Raw genomic sequence first — 26496 nt, 5'->3', positions numbered from 1 at the left:
TGGTCTTTCAAGGTTTAAGTATGCCTACAAAGTATAAAGCAACATCCAGTTCAGTCACTATCTTCAAAAAAATAGTACTCAGAAATAATTATTTTTGCTGAATCTAACGTTTCAGTATAACAAAAGCATTACGTGTATACTGAACTTAAGGGACAGGAGAAGTGTTTTTATTATCTTCTTTCTCCTCATTTTCTTCCGTACCTACACCGAGGTTTCGTGACAACAAACAAAGTTTCCCTGTGTCAGAGAGCTCTCAGATCCCTGCAACCTCTTCAACTTTCATCTTATTTAGGTTTGCGTCCAGCTTTGGGGAGTCTCTATAAATTCTGACTCTTCTTGATTTGGGACCTCTACTAATTTACTTTAAAATTACTCTTTTTAACCTAATTGAGAAACCATTATTGTTTTAAAAAGAGTAATTTTAAAGTAAATTAGTAGAGGTCCAAATCAAGAAGATCAGAATTTATAGAGGATTTCCCAAAGCTGGAAAATTCGCGAACTTAGAAATTGTCGTCTTTCCTTCTAAGATGTTTAAAGTTTGAAGACACTCTGCTGAAATGGTTGCGATGTAGAAGTTTATTTGCTGCTATAAACTTTAACTTGATGCTAGACAGGACAATTATGTCCCCATACGCCGTGTAATTATTGATGGAAAGAAACCTTTTTATTTTTTTCTCAAAACCATATACTAAAAGTATCACTGTTCATCCACATATTCCAATGCGTGACATGTATTCAAATGGAAAACTTTTAACATGTGTAATTCATCATGGTTTCTGGTATTTATCGATGACAAATATCTTTCTAAGTCCTTAAGAGTTAATTACCAGCAAAACATTTGACGCTGTTTGCTTTATTTCCCTCCGCACGGATTTCTCCAAAAAGATTAAACTTTTGTCTCGAAAGTTTGGACTCAGTCACATTGTAGCTACTTTCTGATGTGTAACCCAAGGTCAGATTGTGGAGAGTTCTTCTCTTTCTCTTCTACACATCACCTCCACATCATCTACATCTGCAAACAACATCATCTACACTATTGCATTTTACTCATTTCTCTTCTTAAAATTATTCATTAAGATATGTTCACCCTATGTGTCCAAGGGTCATTCAAACCGTTGAGCTTTCTGCCGAGAAACTAAAATCTCAAGCTGTACCAGTTTATCATAGCACTGGTATAGCTAATTCTGTTGTCCTTGCATTCTTATCCATTGTAGAAGGTCTGCTTTTTTCCTCATATTTATACCTCTTTCTAGAATTGTGAAAAGAATTATTTAGCTATCCATTTCTTACTATCCATTCCATAGTCTTGGTTTCAGCAGTTTCTGTTCTTTTACACAGTTAATGCAGTACACTATCTTTTATTCAATCCACATGTATGTTACTATGGAATCTACATGTAAATAGAAAACAACAAAATGCTGTACGCTTTTGAGTTAAAAACAACAGTCCATGTAAATGCAATAATACTGTTTAGCAACTGATAAAAGTCAGGGATTGACTTGCATATAAAGGGCAAACCGGATGTACTAATTTAAGAAATAGGGGTAAGCATTTCATAAAGTTGGAGTAATAACTTTTGCTGTTGTTCCAAATTTGGATACAGCCAACTGCTTATCTGAGTCATCTAAAATTTGCATTACTAATCAATCCCTGTTATTTTAACTTTTGTTTGAATATAAACGTGAAATATGAAATAACTTATTCGTATTTAAAACAATAACATATCAAATATAAGTAAGTCATAGATAACGTCTATAAGCAAGATATGGGAATTATCCCACTGTTTGGTAGTAAAAAGATTATAAGAACAAGGAAGAAAGTACGTCTGGGTGGTACTATTGTCCAAGGATTTTCTATGAAAGAATTTAAGTATGCTTTTCCAAATCTGAAATGGGTGTACGAAAGAATAAATATAAAGATGAAAAATAACCCTTCCTCATTCTACTATTAAAAATGTTTTCCTTGCGAATGACAGTCATTTACAACACATGATAGTTCGAAGAGCAAGGAAATCGGAAATCGGATCTTCATTTGGAATAACCTTAAATAAGAAACTAACAGATGTAGGCAGATCGTATTCGGAAGGAAAAACTCCATATTGAAAATCAAACATCAATGGATCTAAAGCTTAAAATTCTCAGTGAGTGTATTCTACCAGTTTGACATATGGGTTAGGATGTGGACGTGAACAACATTAGTCATTCACTGCCTGCAAACTACAAAATGAAGATCACCCGGAAAGATAGGGCAAGAACCATATGTACCATGCAGTAATAGTCATTAACATGAAAATAAAGTTATTGAGGTGGCAATGAGTTTGGCATCTTCCAAGAAGAAATTATGATGGATGGAGAAAAGTAGTTCTTGGACTGAATACGAAGACACTATAAGAATCTAGGAAACATCTTCGTATAAGGTGGTGTGACGAAATCAAGAAATACTTCAAAGTAACGAGTGGAAATGCGTTGTAAAAATGTTTAGATAAATAATTGTAAAAAAATTGAAGATTTTAATCCTGCAGTGAATTGATAGGGGTTGTCTATAAATATACAGAAGTTTACATATATTCGTTTCTTAACTTCCCTACATTTATGTATGCTCGGAAATTTTCCTTATGATTTGGGCTCCAATTCCCATAATGGCAGGAATACAAAATAAAACACACAGTCTATTAACATTGAAATCTCTAAGCATAGGACTTACATTTCCAGACGCCATGACGACCTAGAGCATGGTCATTTTTAGCCGTACATACAAATATGCACTTTAATTTTCTTTAGGTATGATTTTTTCTTTAAATCTAAAGCCTATGTTCATTGTCATGGTGATCCACTTCCCGAACGAATTCCTGGAATATATATATATATATATATATATATATATATTGATAGAGCATTACATGTAACTTCTAGTGCATTTTAAACTTGGGGAATAGGTCTTAACAAGCTATTTTTAAATAAGCTAAATATTTTCATAATTTCCACTTTCCTTTCATTATTCAATTAAATTCAATGGTAATTTTTAGCAGGAAACTGCAATGAGAGAGCGTTTCCTGAAGCATTTATTTTGACTTAGTGAAGGAACCGATATCTGATGCCACTTCTAAAGAGCTTGTATAAGTAAGCGGTTCATTTTTGCGTTGTTTGAAGATTTACATTTCCGTAATTAGGAAATATTTAGATTTTCAGTACTTGCAATAATAAAGACTACTTATGCGGGATAGAACAATTAAACTGAAACGTTTGATCACAAAAGAAGTGTTCTTTTGAATATCAATATTCATATAATAATAATAATAATAATAATAATAATAATAATAATAATAATAATAATAATATTGCAGTGGTATTTTTTCATACTTATGTTCTTCCCTAAATTGCATAAATAAATGTATTAAGTTCAAAAGATGCTAAAAACCAAATATAAAAATGTCGGGTATGAACGGAAAACTACTTATAGTCTTCATGTGATAATAGAACAGACGCCATCTCTGAGTTAGTATGAACTGCACGGAAACAGATTAGCACTTAGTACAGCTTCCCGTTGACACATAAATTCACTGTCGAAGAAAAAGTGTATTTAAGAAAAATTGTCGTTCAGCATCTTTAGAATTAAATATGAGTTCCATCATGGCTAAACTATTAGCGTACGAGCCTTTGGCGTGGCAAACACGGGTTCGATTCCTGGCGGAAGCTGATGTATTTCGGATATCTTCTTAATCAGTTAGTCCCATCTCATATTGCCTCGCTGCAGAAAGGGACGTTACATTCCAAATCATCAACAACATCAAGAACTAAATATGTTCAAGCGCCAAATGATTTATTCATTTTTTGCTGATGAAAAGAACTATTTGTCAGCTGTGAAAGGGATACCTCTAACCCTGGTACTTTGATGTTTTGTGATATTTTGATACCAAAATGTTTAATACTGTTGCAGTCCCTCTATAATCAGCAGCAAGCATGGTGTTATAGGAACAGTGCATTAATCATCGAATGTTTGATTCTACATCAGATTTGGTACATCAAGTTAACGCAGAGCATAAGTGTTTTCTTTAAAACATTTTACTAATCCTCGCAAAAATACCGAGGAAAAACCCCAAAACCACAAGAAGCGTGTGAATATAAGGTAATTATATTTATTTTTTTCAGACACTGAAAGCAGACTTGACTTTAGTATTTGAATGGATAGATCCAAGAATTAATATGAGTCACATCACTGATCCCAAGTTTAATGATGCACTAAATCCTAAATTACGTGAGATGCTTTGGAAACCAGAAATAATGATATGGAACATGAAAGAATTGAAAACAGATCGAGGGATTACAGATACAAGGATAATGAAATTATCGTATGGGCAGAAAATAACCTATATAATCAGGTAAGATCTTCACTCTCATGTTATAAACAGTTACATGAATGCAGAGAATTATAGAGAAGGTGTGTAATAGTTTTCGATGAGCGAATGATATCTAGTACAACGATTTGAGTGAGTATCATAAAGTGTTTTGTCAGTTTTAGGGAATAATAATGAGTGGACTTTCCCGATGTTATGGGAAAGAAAAATGGATTTTGATCTTCCATATTAAGCTTTAAGTAAGTATCATGAGTTTCATATAATGCTATGTCTGTCTAACTGGCTGTACTCAAGTATCAGAGAGTAAATGTAAGAGATATCAGGAATTGCTTTTCTGATATCGATTTCTTGTCTCAAGAATATGTGTTATCTGAAGTATTGATCCTCTATTCAAACAGGAAGTAGTAGAAATTAATTATTGTCAGTTTCAATTGTGATAGCCATGGGGTAATATTGAGAAAATGTAGCGACAATCGGATTCAATTGAACGTTTTTGATATCTCAAGAAAACATAATATCTTTACCCTAATCCATCTTGTAACAGTCAAAGTGGTAGAAAGTTACTACTACTTTCGATTTCAATATTGATTGCCAGAGTAAAAATTGTACGGAAATAAAAGAAGTTCTTTTCTTGAATGGATCCAGCGTCTCAATAATAACTTCGACCTATTCCCTTAAGTTTCTAATCCAACCGGGAGTCGAAGAAGTGAATCATTATCGATTTTAACGTTGATCGTCATAGAATGACAATAAATAGCTATAAGATGTATTCTGGAACTGTTTCAGTGTATGAAAAGAAATATCATCTTCACACTAATCTCTACCTTTTTACGATGCGATTTTATTACCAAGACACTTGTTTTAAAAATGTGAAGCCTCTGAAATAAAAATATAAATAATTACAATGTAAACGTTATAATACCGGTGTGGTGATTAGATCTTTTTTACACTTTATACAAATGTGAAGGTACACCAACCGTAAGTGCTGGCAGATGGTGAAAAGTACGTGGGTATAGCCAGAATGAGTAAAACTATCGGGATGAATTTGCACAGTTATTCAAAATATTTTCCCTTCTCAGATTGGTGCTATTTGCAGCCTTTCCAACCTTTGCAAATAAAATAAATTGATTGGTCCTGAAAGCATGGCCCCGCAGCGTATCAGATATCAGGAACGTTCCCAAAATGATGTCCCATGTTCTTTGAAGTTTGGGAAGAAATGAGAATGAGAATGAGCCAGTTTGAGAGAATATGAGAGATGGCGGATCAATTAGAATAACATGGTATTCAATTTGACACATACAAAATGGGATGTGTGCAATGAATAATTGTCGTGCAAATGGAAATGCATTTATTCAACTTTCAGCAGCAATTTGTTTTAACTGTCTTGTACAACTTATTCAGTAGACTAACAGAACACACGCCGGTGATACTAGAATTCCGAAGTATGTAGCCCATGAGCTTGGTGAAATGATCAGTCTTAAAATATCCTATCTATGATTCAGATGTTCTCTAGAAATGACACTGCACCATCAATGTTTGATAGATTTTAGTTAGATTTTCCTTTGTAGACAATTACTGCAAAAGTAATAACTTATTAACGTTTTCATCTTTCAAAGCCGTAAAAGTTTCTTGACGCTTGTCCATAACTACTGCAAATTCTTAAGTTCAAGCTGCAGTTCTTCAACTATACTGACTAAAATAAAAGTATTCTGTATTTTCATCATTTAAAAGTGCACTATTTGTATAAATCAAGTAGCATTTCCCTTTTGTGATAGATTTTAAATTCATCAAACTTTTTCATTAAAAATATGCTTAAATAGAACACATTTCAACATTATTTCATTCAAACTAAATTAAACTTTTGTTATTGAGAGATTATTTTTTGATCAAACAGATATATTTCTAATACTTCATATTATTACTTTGCATTCTACTTATATCCTGTCGGGTATAGCTGTATAAATATTCTTCCTACTTTTGTAAAAAAAATATTGGAATGATTATTATATTAAATATCTCTCTTCTATCATGCTTTAGGGCTATTTTGGTCATGGAGTGCGAATTTGATTTCGGATTATATCCCATAGATATGCAGATGTGTGTAGTGGACATTGTAATTGGTAAGTAAAACATATCTATCTGTCCATAACTTGCTGCATTTCCTCCTGGCAATTTTTAAAACCATAACATTAATTGACAATTTTATCCAGAAAGGATGCACTTGTATGATAATAAGGACAACCATTAAATTATAGTTCATCATCTTCTATATTAAAAATATGAAAATTGTAAAAGAAACAGTCTTAAAACTTTAACCTCTCTTTATAATAAGTTTCATAATATTTAGTCTACACTGGCAACAACATATTTGTAGATTTTTGCTAGGCACTCTCTGATGTATATCTATCTTCCTTTTAGCTCAATCATTCATTTTATTCCTGTATCATTAACTATCGTATTCCGTCCCATCTTTTATATATATGAAATGAAATGAAATGAAATGAAATCTTTAAGTTTTACGTCCCACGGTTATGCCGGTTAGGCTAAAGGAGGCGGTGATAATGAGAAATGAGTGAAATGGTGGAATGAAGAAAGTGGGAGGAAACGGGAGAACCCCGAAAAAACCCACGAGCACGGTGTTTGTCCACCACAAAGTCCACACGGCGCGAGCTGGGATCGAACCAGGGACCCCAAGCACCGGAGGTGAACGCTCTACCACTGAGCCACCGCGCCCCCATATATATATATATATATATATATATATATATATATATATATATATATATATATATATATATATACCGGGTGTTCCGAAACTAGCGCACCAATATACATCACTATATAGGTAACATCAAGACAAGAAAAAAAGTACTCTGCAACTTTGGTCAGAGACCACTAGTTTCGGAAATATTAAGTGCCGAAACCGTGGAAACATGAACTTGAGAGCTGTATATCACCACAACATTGAATGATTGAGCGAATGCGGCATGGTCATGTCAAAGACTTCAAACCTACACTCTTCAGAAATGTGTATGTCGCAATTCTGAAATGTGTGCGCAAGGGATTACCCCAAAGTAGTGGGATTCCCCGGAAATTACCTGAGGAAAACTGGGTTGAAATTAGCATGTATGAAAAGACATGTCGATAGGAAACAAGTATTCGGTTGCTGAACAACGATATGTCAAAAAGTTGCACGAAAATTTAAATGCGTGTGATGTTATGCGGGGTTGCATAACTAGCAATAACTCACAGAGCATAAAGACAAATACATTCTATCTCAATTGTGAGGACGTTATGGTTCGCTCATGAGGTGATGAATTGTATGTCAATTCGAATAATTACAAGAAGAAAAACACATATGGATGGAGGGATAGAAGGCCAGAGTTTCATAAGAACTCCATTGAACTTGGGCCTTTTCTCAATCTAAATCCTCATGTACTAATCGGAAAAAAATAAAAATAGCCACATGAAAGGTTTGTAGTAACGAGGCGGTCTAATGTGATTGAGGATGACATGTGGATGTATACTGTGTAGGCATTTACAATTCGTTCATGCGAACATAAGAATGATGATATTATCTAGCGCGTTAATTCTATTGGTAGAGCGTTTGCTTCGCATTTGAGAGATTGTAGGATCGATTCCTACTGTTGACCATTTTGACTATGGTGTTTGCAGGGTTCCCTCAGTCGTAATTGTAAATGCTGGTATTGTAGATAGCTAAACATGCCAGGGGCAATAGTTTACCAAATTTTATTTTGTATTATTGTTGTTATAGTGTGTGCAATATAAAATGGCATCTATGTGTGGGTTATCTTTTGTGGGTTAATAAGTAAACAACTATCGCCGCACAGTTTCGGCACGAACTGATGCCTGGACCGTACATTATGAGAGCAAATTTAAATTTCCATTGCTGATTACCGATTGTTTGCACAGTTATTCCTTGGTAGCTAGCAGTCACTCTGTACTGAATGATTGCGGTTGTTTGGAAGGTTGCGATATACAAAGTGATAGGGATACTATACAGCACGGACACAAGACAACCATTGAATCACTACATGCAGATTTCCGTTTGAAATATCATTGCCATTTACGTTCATTTTTGTGCCCTTTGTGTCCTTTGTCAAGGGAAGGAATGTATTATAGTTTGTGACACCTCAACTAGACTGTAGCACAGTTTCTAACTTTGTAGATATATTAGGCATAGCACAAAAACCCAAAAGGTTCAGAACACCCGAACGGTTCTCCATACTGTTCGATATCATTAACTAATTCTTGCTTTATTTAAGCAGGTATTGTCTCCAAGTATTATTTTACATTTCGTTGCAATTTCTTTATAATTAAACTGATCAATCACGTGATCATCGTGAATGTTTCACGACGTCTACACCTCCTTGCTGCTCTCATCCTTAACTTGCCAACCCTTGGTGCCACTCTAGCATGCGGCTTGATCGTGTGTGTTACACTCTGTGAGTTATGCTTGCTGTGTGGTGATATCTACGAATCTGGAGTAAAGTGTGGATGTTTTTTTTCATTAGTGAAGCCAATACTACTGCCAGCGATAGTGAATACTGTAAAGTAATACAGCCAGCCTGAGGCATACTTCAACATCGCTACATAGCGAATAAACAAACGTAAATAAAGTGTGTGTGTTGTGCTTGTGAGTGAAAGTGTTGTAAATAGTGTCAAATGGCGTACCAGGTCAATGAATATTGTGATCTGTACATGATTTTTAGAGAATGCCACGGAAATGCTACAGCAGCTTCTCCTGTGTATGCAGAGAGGTATGCAAATCGTCGGCAACCAGATAAGAACGTCTTTCAACGGTTGGACCAAAGATTACGTGGCAGTGTAACGCCTTCCCTAGCACTTCACACAGGTCGTCTCGGTACTCGTTGTACAGCAAACCGTAGCCGTCGAAGACCGTATTGGTGATATAGAGCGACAAACTACAATTGCCAGTACGCGTGACATAGGCCATGTATTAGGTATGGCGCGTTCCCTAGTCTGGGATACTCTGCGGATAATGATTTTCCTGTGTTTCATTACACTGCAGTGCAAGCTTTGTCAGAAGATGATTATGAACCTCGAATGAAATTTTGTCAATAGATCAGGTCACAAAGCCGTCGCGATCCTAACTTTGTCCAACGAATATTGTGGACAGATGAGGGAACTTTTACACGCGACGGCTTCTTTAACACACGTAACAGCCATATTTGGGCACAACAAAAGCCACACGCCACCCGAAGCTCTAGTCATCAGGTTCGATGGAGTGTCAATGTGTGGACTGGTATGCTTGGGAACCATGTAATTTTACCCTACCTTCTTCCTCCACAGCTCACAGCAGAGGGATACTTAATATTTCTTCAAGGCGTTCTGTCAGGCGTCCTGGAAAATATTCCACTGTTTCATCGCCAGGACATGTGGTTCCAACACGATGGCGCTTCTATCAACGCCACTGCTGCCGTTTAAGCATGGTTGTATGTTCGATTCCATGATAGGTGAATTGGTCGTGATGTTCCCGTGGCATTTCCACCATGATCTTCTGATTTGAGCTCTTAGATTTTTCTGTGTCCTCATATTAAATCCGTATTATATCATGACCCAGCACATACTGCAGAAGACCTAGTTGCCAGATTGCATGCTGCTGTTACCACAATTGATAATCATATATTATCTAATAGACAAAATTGCATTCTTTGGCGTGCACCGTCGTGTATAAGGATGGAGGGTGAACATTTTAAAAATTGGCGCTAGCTTAACGCCAGATGATTTACTTTGACCTGTTTTTCAGACATAACAGTGTCTGTAGCCGTCATAGGTAATGATGTACGTATCATGCAATTATCTTTACATTTTTTGTTGACATAATTAGCTATTTTGTTTCCTGATTGTCACGTGTGCTGAACACATTGATTATATTGTATAATGATCTGACATTTATGTACATTCAGTATTGTACGTATACTTTCTGTAAATACAGTGTGTATAAGCCGCACATCCGCCAATAGCAAACACTTCCGCCAATGGCTTTGTATTTCCATAGCATAGAAAACGGACGAGATGTTATTTTATACTCCAATCATATTATTAAGTACAATAACCATTTTCTATTTTGTAACATCTCCATTGTGTCGCCACAAATCCGGACCGTCACATAGGACGGTGTACAGAACAGACAAATTCATTCTCATAATTGAATCGCTCATTGCCTAATGTGCTTAAATCCATTATCATTAAGGCGTATTACAGTTCGACAAATTCTACAATTCCTATATTTAAGCCAATCAAACAGAAATTCCAAATTTGTGATTACAGCTTTTAAGGCTATAATGCTGAAATCACAAGTATGGGAAGTCTGTTCGAAGGATTTGAATAAAGAATTGTTGAATTTGTCAAACTCCAATCCTCCTTAATAAATCTGGAGTTAAGTCCTTTCCAAAATGACTGATTCAATTGAATGGCTCCGTCGAACAACGTTGCAAAGAACAATTTCTGTCAGATTAAGATTTGAAGAAAATAACGTAGCAAACAACATACCTCTCCGCGTGGATCAGTTCCTTTGTCATACTCTTGACGTCGGTATTCCTGAACAGCTAGTAGCATGAGCTTGAAAGCGTAAGCCTATACGTTATCACCATATATAGCAGTTTATTGTTTCGCTTTTCTCAAACTTGGTGTGTCTTTACTTCAACGTTGTCCGGCAGAGCCATTAAATTGTGATAAGTTTTCTCCGGTTTATGATATGTATGACGTAAACTTTGGGTTCATACTATGCAAAGACATGGGTTCGAGTCCAGACGTCAAATACCCCTCTCTAGAGGAAAGTACTGAATGCAGGTTGTACACAGCATTCCATCTCCTCCTTCGCTCTGGACAAGTGCTTCACGGAAGTTACGGCGATCATTATCTGTTTCATTTTGAAACACCAGATACAGCTTAGAGGTCATTGTACATTGTACGCATAAGACCTATCACTGTTATGATCGCAAGAACGAATTGTCGATACGTACACAGCATATCCTACATCCACACGTGCATCTTTAATCACATTAGACCGCCTCAGACCTTCATGGAGCTTTTCTTGTTTATTTTCGATAAGTGTAGTTTTTCTTCTTGTAATTGTTCCAATTTACATGTAATTCGTTACAGCATAAGTGAACCATTACGGCTTCAGAATTGAGCACCACTGAGATGGAATGTATTTCTCTTTATACTGTCAGTTACTGCTTGTTATGCAAACATACATAACGAAACACGCATTAAAAATTTTGTGCATCTTTTTGACATATCGTTGTTCAGCAACCGAATACCTGTTTCCAATGAACATGTCTTCTAATACATGCTAATTTCGACATAGTTTTCCTCAGATAATTTACGGGGAATCCCCACTTCTTTTGGAGAATCCCTTGCGCACACATTTCAGAAATGCGACATACACATTTCTGAAGAGAGTAGGTTTGAAGTCTTGATCATGCCGAATTCGCACAATCATTCAGTGTTGTGGTGATATACAACTCCCAAGTTCATTTGCCTACGGTTTCGGCACTTAATATCTCGGAAATTAGTGGCCTTTGACCAAAGTTGCACAGGAGATTTTTTTCTTGTCTTGATGTCCCCCATATAGTGGTGTATAGATTGTGCGCGAGTTTTCAAACACCCGGTATATATATAACATTTTGAATCTGTCGAACGTTTCGCAAATAATATCTTAATGAAGCCCGGGCCTCCCAAAGCTTATGTGGACCCCTATTGTATTTTTGAATACACAATATTTGGCATAATTAGAATGCAATTTGTCTTAAAATCCTCATATATACACCTTCTGCATCTGAATGGCTCCCCTCAAATTCACAAAGAAATCGGCGCCCTTGTATGTGCACCTAAATAAGAAACCCCTTTCTTATTAATTTTTGCATATGTAACATTTCTAATCTTTAATCAGTTTTTGTTCTTTCAATGTTTGAAAAAAAAGCTATATATAATTCAAGGCATTTGGCATTTTAGATTGATATTTGCCTGCTGAATTCTCATGTTACATAAAATGAATGGCAGTATGTTTCGGAAACATAACATTTTTTTACTGAGGTCAGTGATTGCAGTTAATGCCACAATATTGCTATATGTCGCTGCGACAAGAGTTTATATACAAAGTGTTAGTTGTATTTTCCTAACTTCTGAGGAGGTCGTAAGATACTCTACTTTTTGCATTAAGGTCTTCGCTCATACTTGCTTAGAATATTTTCCTTTAATTAAAGTTACTATAGGTACATAGCTCGAGATAGGTACTAAGTATGTTGATGAAATACAGAGGAATATGATGGTGTAAAGATACTGTTTGTATGAAGATATTTGAATGAAATCTTAGTTGTTATCAGGGTACATACATACTTGCTTATATAATCGTGTTTAAGTACGCATAAGATAGTAATAGCATTGGTGTAACGATAGAGCTATATAACTATTGGCGATAGAGACTTTAGTTTATTACAGATTGACGTTTTAAATATCTTAATAAGCGTGTTAGTTGTATTTTCCTAAGTTATGAAGAGGTCATGGGATACTCTCTATTTTGCATGAAGTTTTAACCCCATACTTCCTTAGAATATTTTCTTCTTTAAAAAGCAAATATTGATGCTTAGCTCGAGGAAGGTACCAAGTACGTCCCAAAATGCATTTCGCAATTTTCAGCCGTTTTTTTATCACACATACAAACAACAGCCAACGTAGCTTTCAAAGCGGAGGTAAAACTAAAATGTGTCCCTTTCGTATTAAATTGAAATTTTAGAAAGAAAGAATCCTGGTATGTATCCGCTTATTACAAATGAGAAATCTATATACCAAGTTGCATTTCCCTAACTTAAGAGATTCATGTAGTACTTTATTTCAAATAAAATCAATGTCTTTACCACTCTTATCATATTTAAAAAAAAATCTTATTCATTGTTCTCGTAACAGAAGGCAATTTGTGTCGGACTCCCATGTTGATGTATTAATATGACCTGCGCATCTGTGCGTGAGTCACTTTCACGGTTTAGCACAATATAATTATTTGCCCCCCATCCGGAAATTCTGAAATACATGTTCTCCAATTTTTAATTAAGAATTTATATAACGAAGTTCACACCACTAACTAACCCTTACATAAGGCTTTTCTGAACAATTATTTGAATATATTGTGTGGAGAGGCTAAACTAATTCCCTCATTATTTTTAGTATACATCACGAATTTCACATAAGGAGCATTTCAGTATTATCGAACTTTCCCCCTTCCTTATTTTTTATGAAGTGTTTATGCCCAACTTATACATCTTTAACTTAAGCAAATCCCCAAACTGAGTACTTTGACAATAATGAAAAACACATTTACATGTTATAGGCAAGAATCTCGTTTCTCTTAGGTCATATATTTTCGAAAAAGCTGAAATATTTATTCCTTTACTTTTATTTAAGAGTTCTTATCCAAATTTCAAAACTTCAACTCAAGAAGCGAATTCCTACACCCAGCACCTTCTTAATACTTAAAGTGTAGTTCCGATGTTACATAAATTATTTTTCTCGTATTAGGAGCGGAATTTAAAAAGAAAACACAAAGATTCTACTATTTTTATTTAAAGTTTATAAGTTGAATTTCAAATCTCCAACTTAAGAAAATCCTCAAATTTGGTACTTTGTGAATAAATAGAAGGAATTTGCAATATTATTAACATTATCTATTTTCACCGTCAGGAGGGGGATTTCAAGAAATGCTGAAATGTGTGTATCTTTACGTTTAATTAGAGGTCTATTTACGGAATTTCAACACATTAAAATTGAAGCTAATCCTCACATTCTGAACTCTCTGATTGAACAAAAGGAAACTTGAGTATTTAGAAAATGTAACCGTTTTTTGTTTAGAGCTTATATGAGTTTTATGTCTGTAACTTCGGCATTTCCTGAGATTCACTATTCTTTGCAAAAGAAAAATAAGTACCAAAAGAGCTCCTCCGTGGCTAAGCCGTTAGCGAACACGTTTTAAGCAAGTGAGACCTGGGTTAACTTCCCAGCGCGAGCTCATATGGTTCGGATTCCACGTTAAGATACAGGTCTACGTCTTATATGGTTTCGTTGCTGAATGAAACGCTAAATTGAAAAGAAAGTAAAAAGTTATCTGTTTTTACACCAATCTTAAGATACTGTAGACGTTTCTTGAAAACACATTTATTCCTTTTTCTTACGGCAAAAGTACTATTCTGCCCACATTTTACGTTTTTGCTTATAGCGGTATGGCGCAAGCGATGTGGAGCCACTAAATGCTACTCTCTTACATAATACTACAGATTCGCATGTGTTAAAAAGTTAACAAACATTTTTGAGTGTAATTACATAATGACTGACTTCAGGTTTATTATTTGCGTTGACTGTAAGACGTATGCAATAAAGAACCGCAATACGTAAATCCCGACTAAACGATATTTCTCTCTATCAACAAATTCTGTTTTGTAGCACAACTTGAATTTATCAGAAGAAACATTTGTGTCACGCATAAATAAACAGTACTCTATATTTTTTTTAATGTAACAAAAGCAGCAAAAGGCAGTATAAAATATTAAGTAATTTCCAAGGTAGTCAATTTCAAAAAAAAAAAAAAAAAAGAAGAAGAAGAAGAAGAAAACTACACTTAAGTCATTTTCAAAATCTAAGGAAGGCAAAATATTGAACAAGTAGAATCCTTAATAACGTACTATAAACGATTTCCTAATACATATTCATTTCACTGAATTCTGTTGTATAGCTTCTGTTGAATTAATCCTTGAAACTGAGCTGCAGAAATATGTTGGAAGTTATAAAATTCTGAACTATAATTAGATTAAAATATCTTTAAGGAAAATCAATCCAAACGATGCATGAAGAGACGGATGTTATTTAGGATAGCGAACCCATAACACGGCAAAATGCTGGAAGAAAAATTTAAATGCGATCCTGCATTTCTCCAGAAAGATTCAAGAGAAGGTTGTACCTTAATAGGTACAGACTCAAGTTTGGTAGCAAAAATTGAACCAATACTGCTTTATAATCGACCATTACTTTTTAGCTTGAGAGTGAACATTACAAGGTAGTCCATTCACACAAGGTAGTGTATTGTATGATAGGTTTCCGAACTCACCAAACGTTTATGCAATTGGAAGTAACGATCTGAATAATTGATGAAAACGATGTATCACAATATGTAGTGAATATGTAGAAGATAAATCCACGGATAATTTAGTCTATATACTCATTTTAATATGTTTCTAAAAGGTAATTGTCCTGCAGAAATATTTGAAATATACTTCCTTCTATCGTTTTTCACTTATTGTAGTACTTATTAATTTTGAAATATATTTGTGTTATTCCTTTCACGTTATTATTAAGAGTTTAATGAAGTTGTTTAGTTGTCTTTTGTGAACCGTTTAGTTGCGGACTCTCATATAAAAATTCCTTTATTATTTTCACAACTGTACATGAGTTACACATTTAAGTGGACACCAATCATGCGAACCATGGAAAAATGTGTACTAAGAAGGAAAAGAAAGTAATGCAAAAAGAGAAAACTCTCCGTAATTGACAGATTTATTGAAATTGATATGTAGCTATGTTATTTTAGTAGCTGCTTGTATTCCATTAAGCTAAACACTTTTAAAACCTTTCATTGAAATATGAGGCTGAGAGTGAAAGTTAAGTGCAATCTTTTGTAGACAGTTTTGGGCTTATTAAGGATAATAGATAATTAAATCATATATTAATCCATACTAATCTAGAGACTTTTATTTGCTTTTTATCAACGGCTTCAATTTATTTACATATATATCTAGTATTATTCGCGCAGCCTAAAATGCTATTGCAGTGTAACTTCGTTTCAACTCATCGCGTACATTCATCCACATATTTGTATATTGATTTGAAGTGTTGTCCGTATAACTTGTTCTTCTTAAAGAGAACAATGATAGTAGAATAATGCAATATATGAACTGTAGCGAGGGTGAAACAGAATTTCTCTATTGAACTGGGGTGAAATTTGGACTTGCATCTGCGTGTTGCGTGATCAATACCCCAACATGATGATAATTTAGCAAATTCGTAGAGTGTTTTCTCATAACTATATTTATAGTATCTTTTGTTCTAAGAAATGCAAGTAGAACTCTCCACTGTACATCTTACGAACCAATTACCAAAACTTTGTAAGAATTCCATTCCATGAAAATATGCATATATCTAATATTAATATAATGGATAATAGTAACATTGATTATACAAATTACTTGTACCTTGAAATAACATCTATTTTTTTTTCTAGTTGGGCTTCACATAGAGAACAATGCCATGTTGGTGTGGTCTAAAAACAACAAAATGCGTAGGAAGGAGGTAGCTCTGCCGCTGTATTTTGTTAAAATATGTTCACAACCCAAACCTATTCGAAGAACTGTTGGCATTGGTAAGAAACTGTTTGTTATTTTTATAATAATTATATCAAAGTTATTTTCGGATTAATATTTAACCTAACAATGTTAATAGACATGTAAAATTCTTCGTAAACAAGGGGCATCTTACATACGTAATCTTCTAACGTCAGTTGTTTTTGTCATTTCATTTTGATCACGTTCGCATTCACTTTGTAGAATAAATCACAACAAGCACAAAATCAAGAGCTCACCGTCACCTTCAATTAGTGATGAACATCATCGAGTTCGAGTTAATTATTGAATTACCTTTCATTCGATAAGTGTTGTTCTGTAATATCGAATGAATGAATTAAAGAATTTTCCCTCTGTGCTTATCAAGATTGATCATAATTTAGTGTTTTTCTTACTGAGTAGTTACAAAGTTATATAAGTAATCCAAATAATAAGTGAGCTTCCAAAGTAAACCTGGAGTAACAAAAGTAACAGTATAAAACTTGAAAAGTAACACTGGAGTAACAGTATAAATGTGTCATATTTAAAAGTAATATAAATGAGAACGTTTCCGCACTGGCAACTTTCGATTTCAAAAGTCATAGATACAACAATTGATAGTACAATCATTGCTAAAAATATTTAGTTCTCGGGAGTTATAAAAGAGCACTGCTAGTAAATGGTTAGGCTTACTACAAAAAACATTCCTTACGTTATTTTATATTCTCACGAAATTTAATTTAGAATTTTACAAAATAATATTGCGATACTGTTATTCACGAGCCGGGGAAATAATTATCCCTCCCAGGAACGATATTTTCATCACACGAGCCGGGGATAAATTTTCATGACAGGGGGATTTCTCCCCATCCCCCATTAATTCGAACACTATTTTTACAACAGAAAACCAGATAATTTTGGAATGATGTTAAGAAGTTCATTGAAGAGCACAAATCTCTTATCCAGATCAAATAATGAATGCAGATCAATCCAGATTCCATAGAGTTATGTCTTGAAAGAACCCCTTTCCTTCATAAAAAATACAATCTTTGGTGCATGGGTTCAGTTATAGTGACAACATACTCATATATGATAATGTCAGTTTTTGTGACAGATGGTGTGTTACTTCCATTCAAGTATGCTCTCTTCTCTGAGCCCAGCGGACATTTCCCAGTGATCGTGTCAAATATAATACCAAATGTCAAAGCACGTGCATGCAAATCAGTGAACATAACAAAACGTGATTTGCAAGTACTTCTGGAGCAGGTATTATGGCCCAATTTACAGAGCAGAGATCATGTTCTTCTGTTGGTTGGTTCCTGGACAACGAAGCAACACCTGAAGGTGTTGAGTTGTGTAAGAAGTTAATTCCGGCTAAATGTACGGGTCTGATACATCGAGTAGATGTTTTACTGTTTCCTTCGTCCAGAACCATGGTAAAGTTAATCACCGACGTTAAAGCGTGGCATCGAGAACGTTTTCTCTGCATTCAGTCGTTTGTATATTCACAGTTTTTCAGCCAATTGATTTTAAAATTTGGTCAGATTCCATTTTATCGTATGTGGATATGAAAGTGGACACCCAGGAGCGTCTCAAACATTTTCGGAATATTGCTTCGAAAGTTCATTTGCAGCAGTACGTTTTAAGGATGAGCGTATCCAGTTTGCCTTCATACTGTGTGTTTACTGCGAGAAATGCTTCTGTGTTGATCACTCTGTCGATCTTCATGTTCACTAGAACAGGTGCGTACTTGCCGGTTTGTACTTCGCAACATTGGTTGTTCGATTAAGTTTGTTGTGTATTCAATGCATCATTTTATAGAGCAGTGTCGAGATATCGTAGGTTAACCATGGTCAGCACGGGTATTTCCGAAAGCATGCAGTACTTCACCACAACTTTTGTTAGTTTGTTCCTTCCTACGGGAACGTTTATAATGTACATTAACCGATATATAGCTCTATTAAAGTAAATTTATTGTTATCAACACATCTAGTCAACACATATAGTCCTATTAAAGTAAATGTGTTGTTATGAGTTGGCAATACTACTTAAGAGTTGTCACCATTGTTCATGGCTTTCGTTCTGGAGGAATATATTTGTCACGAAGATGAATATCTGTAGCAAAAATCAATATATCTGGTTGTCAATGTTGCCAACACATTATAAAATTGAAGTATTAGAAATCTCGCCTAGCAATGTTGCACAGTATACGTCAGACCGCAGTGTTGCAAACTGCCGCAAATCTACAAGATTCAACTGAAACAATGTCGCTTCTCTCCGTTGAACTTAATATAGCATCGATAGTTTACATCACTGCGCAGACAATCTTTAGTCTATTGTTATTTGTTATTGGCATTTTTAAATTTTGTATTATCTAATATATATAGTGCCATTTCAGAAAAATTCATTTTATTGTAAGTTGACATCACTGATACACGGTTGGCAACACTGTTTTGCATTTTGTTTCTGTTTTTGTTTCCATTTCCATATCTTTCATACCCATTAATGTAACCATTTCCAAGATATTTAATTTCAAGTTACACGCTGCCCATTATATACATTTTTTTTTTTAATTTTTCAAGCTCCAGGGCCCGGACGGGAACTTATGTGCTTTTAATCACACGTTAGTCAGTAGATCTCGTCTCATATAGCTTAGCTGCTGAAAGGGATGTTAAACTTAAATCAACTCAACTCAAGTTCCAGGATCACTGCCTTCTTACACTATTGTCCATAGCACCTTAATCTTTAGTGAGACCGTGTCTCGTTATGCTTTCTCATATGCTCAATGTCTGCAATGGACTTGTGCGATACCCACCCTGACGCTTCCTTGTCAGACAATATTTTGAAACTAAAAGTTTGCAATAAAACAATAATTTATTAGAATGTTTTAAATGCAAAATGAGTCGTTATAGATATGTAAGAAATACTTAAGAAAACGTTTTTTTTTTCAGCGCTCAAGAGTATGCGATATTAAATAAGTGAAATTCTGAAAAAGTCAAGTTCGATCGTCTTGAAGTTTCAAAATTTGAATTCTGTGTAACAAAATAAATGGAATTCATACCCTGTGGGTGCGCAGAACTTTTATTTGTGTGTGTGGCTGTAAAGAAGTACATAAGCAAATAAAGGGAGAGAAACAAGACAGAATAGTTAAATAATTAAATATATGAATAATAATCAATCATAAATGAATGATCCAATACCAAAATGTTTTCTGAATTTCTAAGATTTTAGAATCAATGACGTTGATGATTATTTAGTTAGGAATTACTAAACTGTAATTGAAGTTATTCAAATAATTAAGATACAATACCAGTAAGTTAAACTTAACAATTTAAATTTATTTTCAGAACTAACTCTACCTGAATTGAGAGTACTTGTAGTTCTGGAACGTCAGATGAAGAGACACATTCTCCAGATGTATCTTCCGAGCACAATCTTTGTCATTTTGTCCTGGGGAAGCTTTGCTGTTCCTCCAGAAATGGTGCCTGGAAGAATGGCTCTTCTGGTTACAAATCTCTTGTCTCTTATTACTATGTTCGTTGCTCAGAGGTAATAAATTTTAAATACGCACTTAGCACTAACATTATGTTTTAAATGTGTTTAAATTAATACTGGAATTAAAATTACAGTAGTTTGATTGCAGTACATAAGGTTCAGAGAGCAATTCAAATTTTTGGCACTTCTGTTTTTTTCTAATTACTCCATTAGTTTTCCAAGACATTGTGTGGCAATTAGAATGCTTGCGTACGTTTTCACCATTGAATATTAAAGTTAATATTTTGATAAAGGTATAAAGGTATAAGTTAACATACATCTCATTTAATTAAGGAAAGAGCACCTCCACCTAGCTCAACTGGAATAATAGTTCTCGGAAAATCAGCGGTGTATATTTTGGTGTGTTTGGCCAGGGAGAGGTGGATGACAGTTAATACTAACTGAATAATGTTGACTTTCTGATATCCGTCCAACACTGTGAGGAAAATTGGAGGGCTAACAGAAACTATCATGTACGAAACACCGGTCTAGAAAGCCAACATTAATTTCATGGTAAGCTACTGTGCTGAAGACAGCACTCAAGAGAGCCAAATGTCTGCTGGAAGGACCTGACCTCTAAAGACATTTGTCCTAGGAGTTTTTAGATTACTTCTCATCTACCAGGTTTTTAGATTACATTCATTATGAAAAAAGTGCTTTTTCATGTAGGTCTCAGAGCTCCGGTTATTATCCTTTTAACTTTATTTAGTTATTCTATTTCTAATTTGTTAGAATTATTAGTTAATTCATTATAATAAATTAAACCAATAACGCTGCAATTTTGGGTATCAGAGCACAAAACGTTATGACAGTATGAATGCGATTCTTTCGTGAGATATCTGATTTTGGATAATACGTACCTTATAAACTTTGGAGTTTAGAATTCTGGAATAGATCTGATGGATACGTTTGCATGGATAAATCTGACAATCTGGTTATATATTATATAATACTCTTGTGTGACCATCTATTTCTAGGGCATCTTCACCCCCTTCCTTAGACATAACTTGTTCTGAAGCCTGGCTAGTCATCTGCATTATGTTCCTCTTCCTGGCACTGTTGGAGTACATTTACATCCTTATTGCTGCAAGAAGTGCACCAAAGAAAAGTGCAGATAAGATTCAGAATTTGACAATGTTTGATGCAAGAAGCTTATTTATGGGGCAGCAAGCTCAGGTAACGCATAGCGCAAGACGTTTAATTTTGTTATTATTTATATTATACGAGCATTCTGATAAAATGTGCATATTCGCGCATAGATTGTTAGCTTACGCTCCTAAGGAGCAGGTTGTCCTGTACCATTTGAGGGGAGTTACTAATTAGATTAGACTTCTACCTTAAGCTGTAGACACATATCTCACATTGGTTCGGTGCTAGAACGGACGCTAGATACAATTCAACCGAGGGCAGCGGCGGTTTTAGTAGTAGGCTGTTCACTTCTGGTGCCTGGAGTCTTTGGTTCGATCTCCGCTCACTCCAAGTAAACTTTTTGGTAGCCATCACCGTGTGCATGGGTTTTCTCGGGTTTTCCCGTTTCTTCCCGCTTCTTCCGTTCCACCATTCACTCATTTATCATAATCACTGTCTCCTTTATCCTAGCCGGCATAAAGGTGGGACGTAAAATTTAAAGCTTTAATTTCGTTTTTTGTTTTCAATTCAACCAAACATAATAATATAAACTAATAATTTTACAATCACTTCGTTTCTGGTTGGTGGACATGATCAATATCACCTTCCATTTATGTTATCTCGGTAACCTGAGTTGATATTCCATATCTATAATCCCGGTGCGAGTTCATGTGGTTCGGATTTCACGTTAATCAGTAGGTCCACGTCTCATATAGCGTTGCTGTTGAACGGGACGTTAAACTTAAAATCAATCAATCAATCAATCCATATCTACCAGTCGAGTAGTTTTCGATTTAACTCATAATGCTGATCATGCTAGAAGTACGTTAATCTGTCGAAACCATTCTCGCTGAAGAAACATTGAGATACACGATAACTGTTTCATACTAACGTACATATGGAATTCAAATTTGAACAAAGGTCCTATCGGTTTGATATGATGTAGGAGAGACTTTGGGAGATATGGCTAAGTTGCAGCTTAAATGTAGAAGAGACTATGTAGATTCTATATTCGAGAAGCATATTGTCCAAAAGTATAGAACATAGTAGAAAAGCACGAATCATTAACGTTAATGTCAATGGGAAATGAATGAAAACAAATAATTCCTCCATTTATTTCAACCCCCCCCCAAAAAAAAGAAGAAGATGGCTGAAATTCAGCTCTAATGTAGAAGTGACTATTAGGCTGTATTTTCCAAAAGAAAATTGTACTAAAATGGATGGTACATAATGGAAAAACACGAAAGATTAATATTAATGTCAATGGAAAATCAATGGAAAACAAATAATTCTTCCGCTTATCTCAAAAATCTGAAGAGGGAGATGGTTGAAAATCAGTTTAAATATAGAACAAACTACGTAGAGTCTACGTTCGGAAAGGAACTTGTCCTAAAATTAACGGAACTTAGTCAAAAAAGTCACGAAACATCAACGTTAAAGTCAATGGAAAATCAGTGAAGAAATAAAGTCATCCAAATATCACAAAAACTTGTGATAACGGGATGGTTAATTGAAAACTTATTACAAAGACATAACGAAGAGCTTAAAAACAATGTATAGCAGTAAGGTAACTATGGAAAATTCATTGTCAAAAGTCAGCGTGTTTGAATAAAATGAATAATAATGATACAATATATGCATATTCTTCGAATAGCGCTGGGCGCCCCACGCGGAGTTACGTGAATGAAAAATCTCACATCTTGATTTGGAATCTCCAGACTGGACTTAGCAACCAACGTGACTTTTGTCCTGATCACAATCTGCTGCTTATGGCAAAAGCGGATAGTCCCTTTTAACGTAGTTTAGTTTCAGTGTTAGTGTTGTGCAATTGCAAATCCTTACTTTTTCCCTTACGCAATTTGGCTTCGGTTTCTGGACAAGAAAAAGGGGTGTCTAAACGTATTAATTAGGTGGAACAACACTTTGTTTCCTTAATAACTAGTGCGAGAAGATTGAGTGACACACCAATGTTCACATTTTGAAGTTGTACCATGTGTCTATTACAAAGCCTTAAGAGGCAAACAAACGTGCTACATAAACAACAATTATTACCTCATATGCCACTGAAAACTAAACACGCAATCAATCTACTAGATAAGTATATGCATGCTTATGTTCAATATCGCATATTTGAAAGAAAATAATAGATTGAAAATAAACCCTTGGCTGCAGAATTAAGGTTATATTTCAATGATCTTAAAAAGTTCCATACTAAATTATATATATATATATATATATATATATATATATATATATATATGTGTGTGTGTGTGTGTGTGTGTGTGTTATTTGAGAACGTTTCAATTTTAAGCTCTATATTCGATTGAACATCAAACACTATCTCAAAGAAATGATGAAATATTTCGGGGCACTCTTACCATTCCCGAAATATTGGCCAAAAAGTTTCTATTTTAGAAGAGTTAAGAAGCCAGATCTCGGGAGCTGTGAGTCATAGAAATGATCTTGGAGTTGATCAATACCAATACCAGTTATTGATTCAATAATTATTGCGTCATTAGTTATTGTTTCAATAATTGTTGCGTCATTAGTTGTTGATTCAATCATTATTGCATTACTAGTTATAGATCAATACTCAATAATCATTGCATCATTAGTTATTGACTTAATAACATTATTGCGTCCTCATTGCTTCATTGGTTATAATTATTGTTGAATTTAATATAAGTTTCGAAAAATATAATTTTTCTAAGTTAATTCGGTCAATGCTGTTTGAGCATTCTCATTTGCATTTATTTCCCTTGATAAACCGTAGGACAAATTGGTACATATTAATATTATTACTTGAAGTTATACTTACATAAATTACTGTAGATAATGCTTTTTTATATTTCTTTGTAGTGTTTGAAGAATATTCATCGGAAATGGATTTTGCGAAGAATTATCTTACCTATGAAACGGTGTTTGACATTTAATGAAGGTTCTTGGTCATCTCAGGACAAAATTTCTATAATGTTTTTCCCAGTTATGTTTCTGGTTTCCATATGTGTATACGTTAGTTATATTTATCGTCAATACAACGTCCATCAAGTTACTATTGCAAAACCTTTCGCTGATTGTTGGGAAGATCAAGGTCGTCAAATGGAAAATTAACCTGCTACTTATAGACACACATATAAGTAGTTTAAGAAATTTCTGGACTTCGTCTAGAAAATGTTTGATTCATTCACTTATGTATAATGAAATTTCTTGTTAATAATTCTATATTGCATTCACTGTTTTAATATACCCCATTAGGAAGTCATTGTCAACAAACGAGATTGCCGCTGTCTATTTGTTCAAAGTTGCCGACCTTTTGCCGAGGCGGCAAGCGGTCGAAAATCGTAAAACAAAATGCCTTTGTCGACTCTTTGCCGACTGTTGCCGACCGTCAGAGTAGGCAAAACAGTCGGAAAGGCCTACCGACCGTCTACCGACCCCTTATGCCGGCGTCCTTTCAACGGCGGCGCCGGAAGATTTACTGAGCCTTTACGGCTGTTTGCCGACTGTTCGGCAAGGCAATTATTCGAAGGCGGTGCCGCGCATATTATGCACCTTTCCTGCTATTTGCCGACTGCTCGGAAAGACTACATTCTAGCGGCGGCCCCGGCGTATTTTATGCGCCTTTCCGGCTGTTTGCCGACTGATTGAAAGGATCTCTTTTCAATGTCGGCTTCCTGATTCTCCCGCAGGCGTCATCCGACCTCTTGCCGCCGTCGAAAAGTGGCCCTTGCCACTTCAACTCTTCAACTCTTCAAGAAGGCAAAAATGTCATCACCTTATACATTAGTCTTGCCTAAGTCTTCCCCCATACTATTATTTCTCGACAAGGAGCACCCTTACAGGTTCTTGAAGTATAATGCTTGCATTTTGTTGTGTGTCCCATTATAGAACTTCTTCCTTTTTGCTTTTTTGCAGCACTTTAAGACAAAAAAGAAGAAATTGAATGGCACATGCAAGTATTATATACTTTCAGAACTGGGAATTGTGCCCTTCCCGAGAAATCATAGCAAGGAGGCAGACTTAGGCAAAGCTAATGTAAAGGGTGGTGAAAATTTTGCCTTCGTGAAGGGTTGATTTCCAGTCGGCAAAGGGGCACTTTTCGACGGCGGCAAGAGGTCGGATGCTACCTTTCGGAGAATCGGGAAGCCGACATCGAAAAGAGGTATTTCGAGCAGTCGGCAAACAACCGGAAAAGCGCATAAATTGAGCCGGCGCCGCAGCTGAAAAGTAGTCCTTCCGAGCAGTCGGCAAAAAGCAGAAAAGGTGCGTAGCAATGCAATGAAAATCATGGCGGACTCCCGCAGTAATGTTGCACTCGGTACATACGCAGTATATTTCTACAATTTTCAGTACCATGTAAGTATCATGTATAGGGAAATTATCAGAGAATGACTTACAAATGCTTGAAAGTGATCTAACAATAACAAGTAACCAGCTAATAATGCCCCTTAAGAATAATTCAATTAACACGTCTGTGGGCCTAATGTGGAAAACTCATAACAGTCCGTACATTTTTCCCCTGAAAGCACATTTTTCACTATCAGGACCACTAGAAACAACACTGTTCTATGCATTCAAATTTCGTTCGTTGCAAACTCTTTCTTCAGAGAAAAAAAAGCCACAGCAGTCCGTCGAAATTTCAGGCTGTCGTTTTCTCATCCACTACTTGAAAAAGGATTTTAAACATCAATTTCAGTTTTTATAGGCGAGCATGGCAAAAAATCGGGCACTATAAACAAAAGAACAGTCATGGTTTAATTTATTAGATTTACTATTCCACTAATTGCCTTTAAAAAAAATCTTTGTAGTCGTACGCCACCAGTTTTCCCTAATGACAATCCGCTGGCGGGGCGAGAGCTTGCCTACAACGGGCAAGATCTGACAAACAGCGGACCTCGGGCCAGTATCGACAGCGGCCCGCCAACGACTTTACACTTTATCCGCAGTCAGCCCGCTTTGCGGTAACGTGTCTGCTGCCGCCAAAATATCGCACGCGGGTTTTTCAACGGTTTGTGTTCTTTACAACCACAAATCCGTACCCAGACAGTCGGAAGAATATATGCCTGAGTC

The 26496-nt window shown here is 35.3% G+C and overlaps 1 protein-coding gene across 1 annotated transcript in view; it reads left to right on the top strand.

Annotated features, from left to right (window-relative positions):
- LOC145681789 (glycine receptor subunit alphaZ1-like) overlaps window positions 1–24537 on the top strand; it is a 45017-nt gene extending 20480 nt beyond the window's left edge. The window contains exons 4-9 of the mRNA XM_081753398.1: window positions 4149–4378; window positions 6392–6474; window positions 16668–16805; window positions 20112–20313; window positions 21276–21474; window positions 24286–24537. Of these exons, the coding sequence (XP_081609524.1) occupies window positions 4149–4378; window positions 6392–6474; window positions 16668–16805; window positions 20112–20313; window positions 21276–21474; window positions 24286–24537 (1104 nt within the window). The remainder of the gene's footprint in view (window positions 1–4148; window positions 4379–6391; window positions 6475–16667; window positions 16806–20111; window positions 20314–21275; window positions 21475–24285) is intronic.
- The last annotated feature ends 1959 nt before the right edge of the window (window positions 24538–26496 follow it).

This window comes from Thermobia domestica, chromosome 3 (genome assembly GCF_964235325.1).
Source record: "Thermobia domestica chromosome 3, izTheDome1.hap1.1, whole genome shotgun sequence".
NCBI classification, from domain to species: Eukaryota; Metazoa; Arthropoda; class Insecta; order Zygentoma; family Lepismatidae; genus Thermobia; species Thermobia domestica.
Note: the sequence above shows the minus strand (reverse complement) of the source record. Positions and strands in the feature narration are given on the sequence as shown.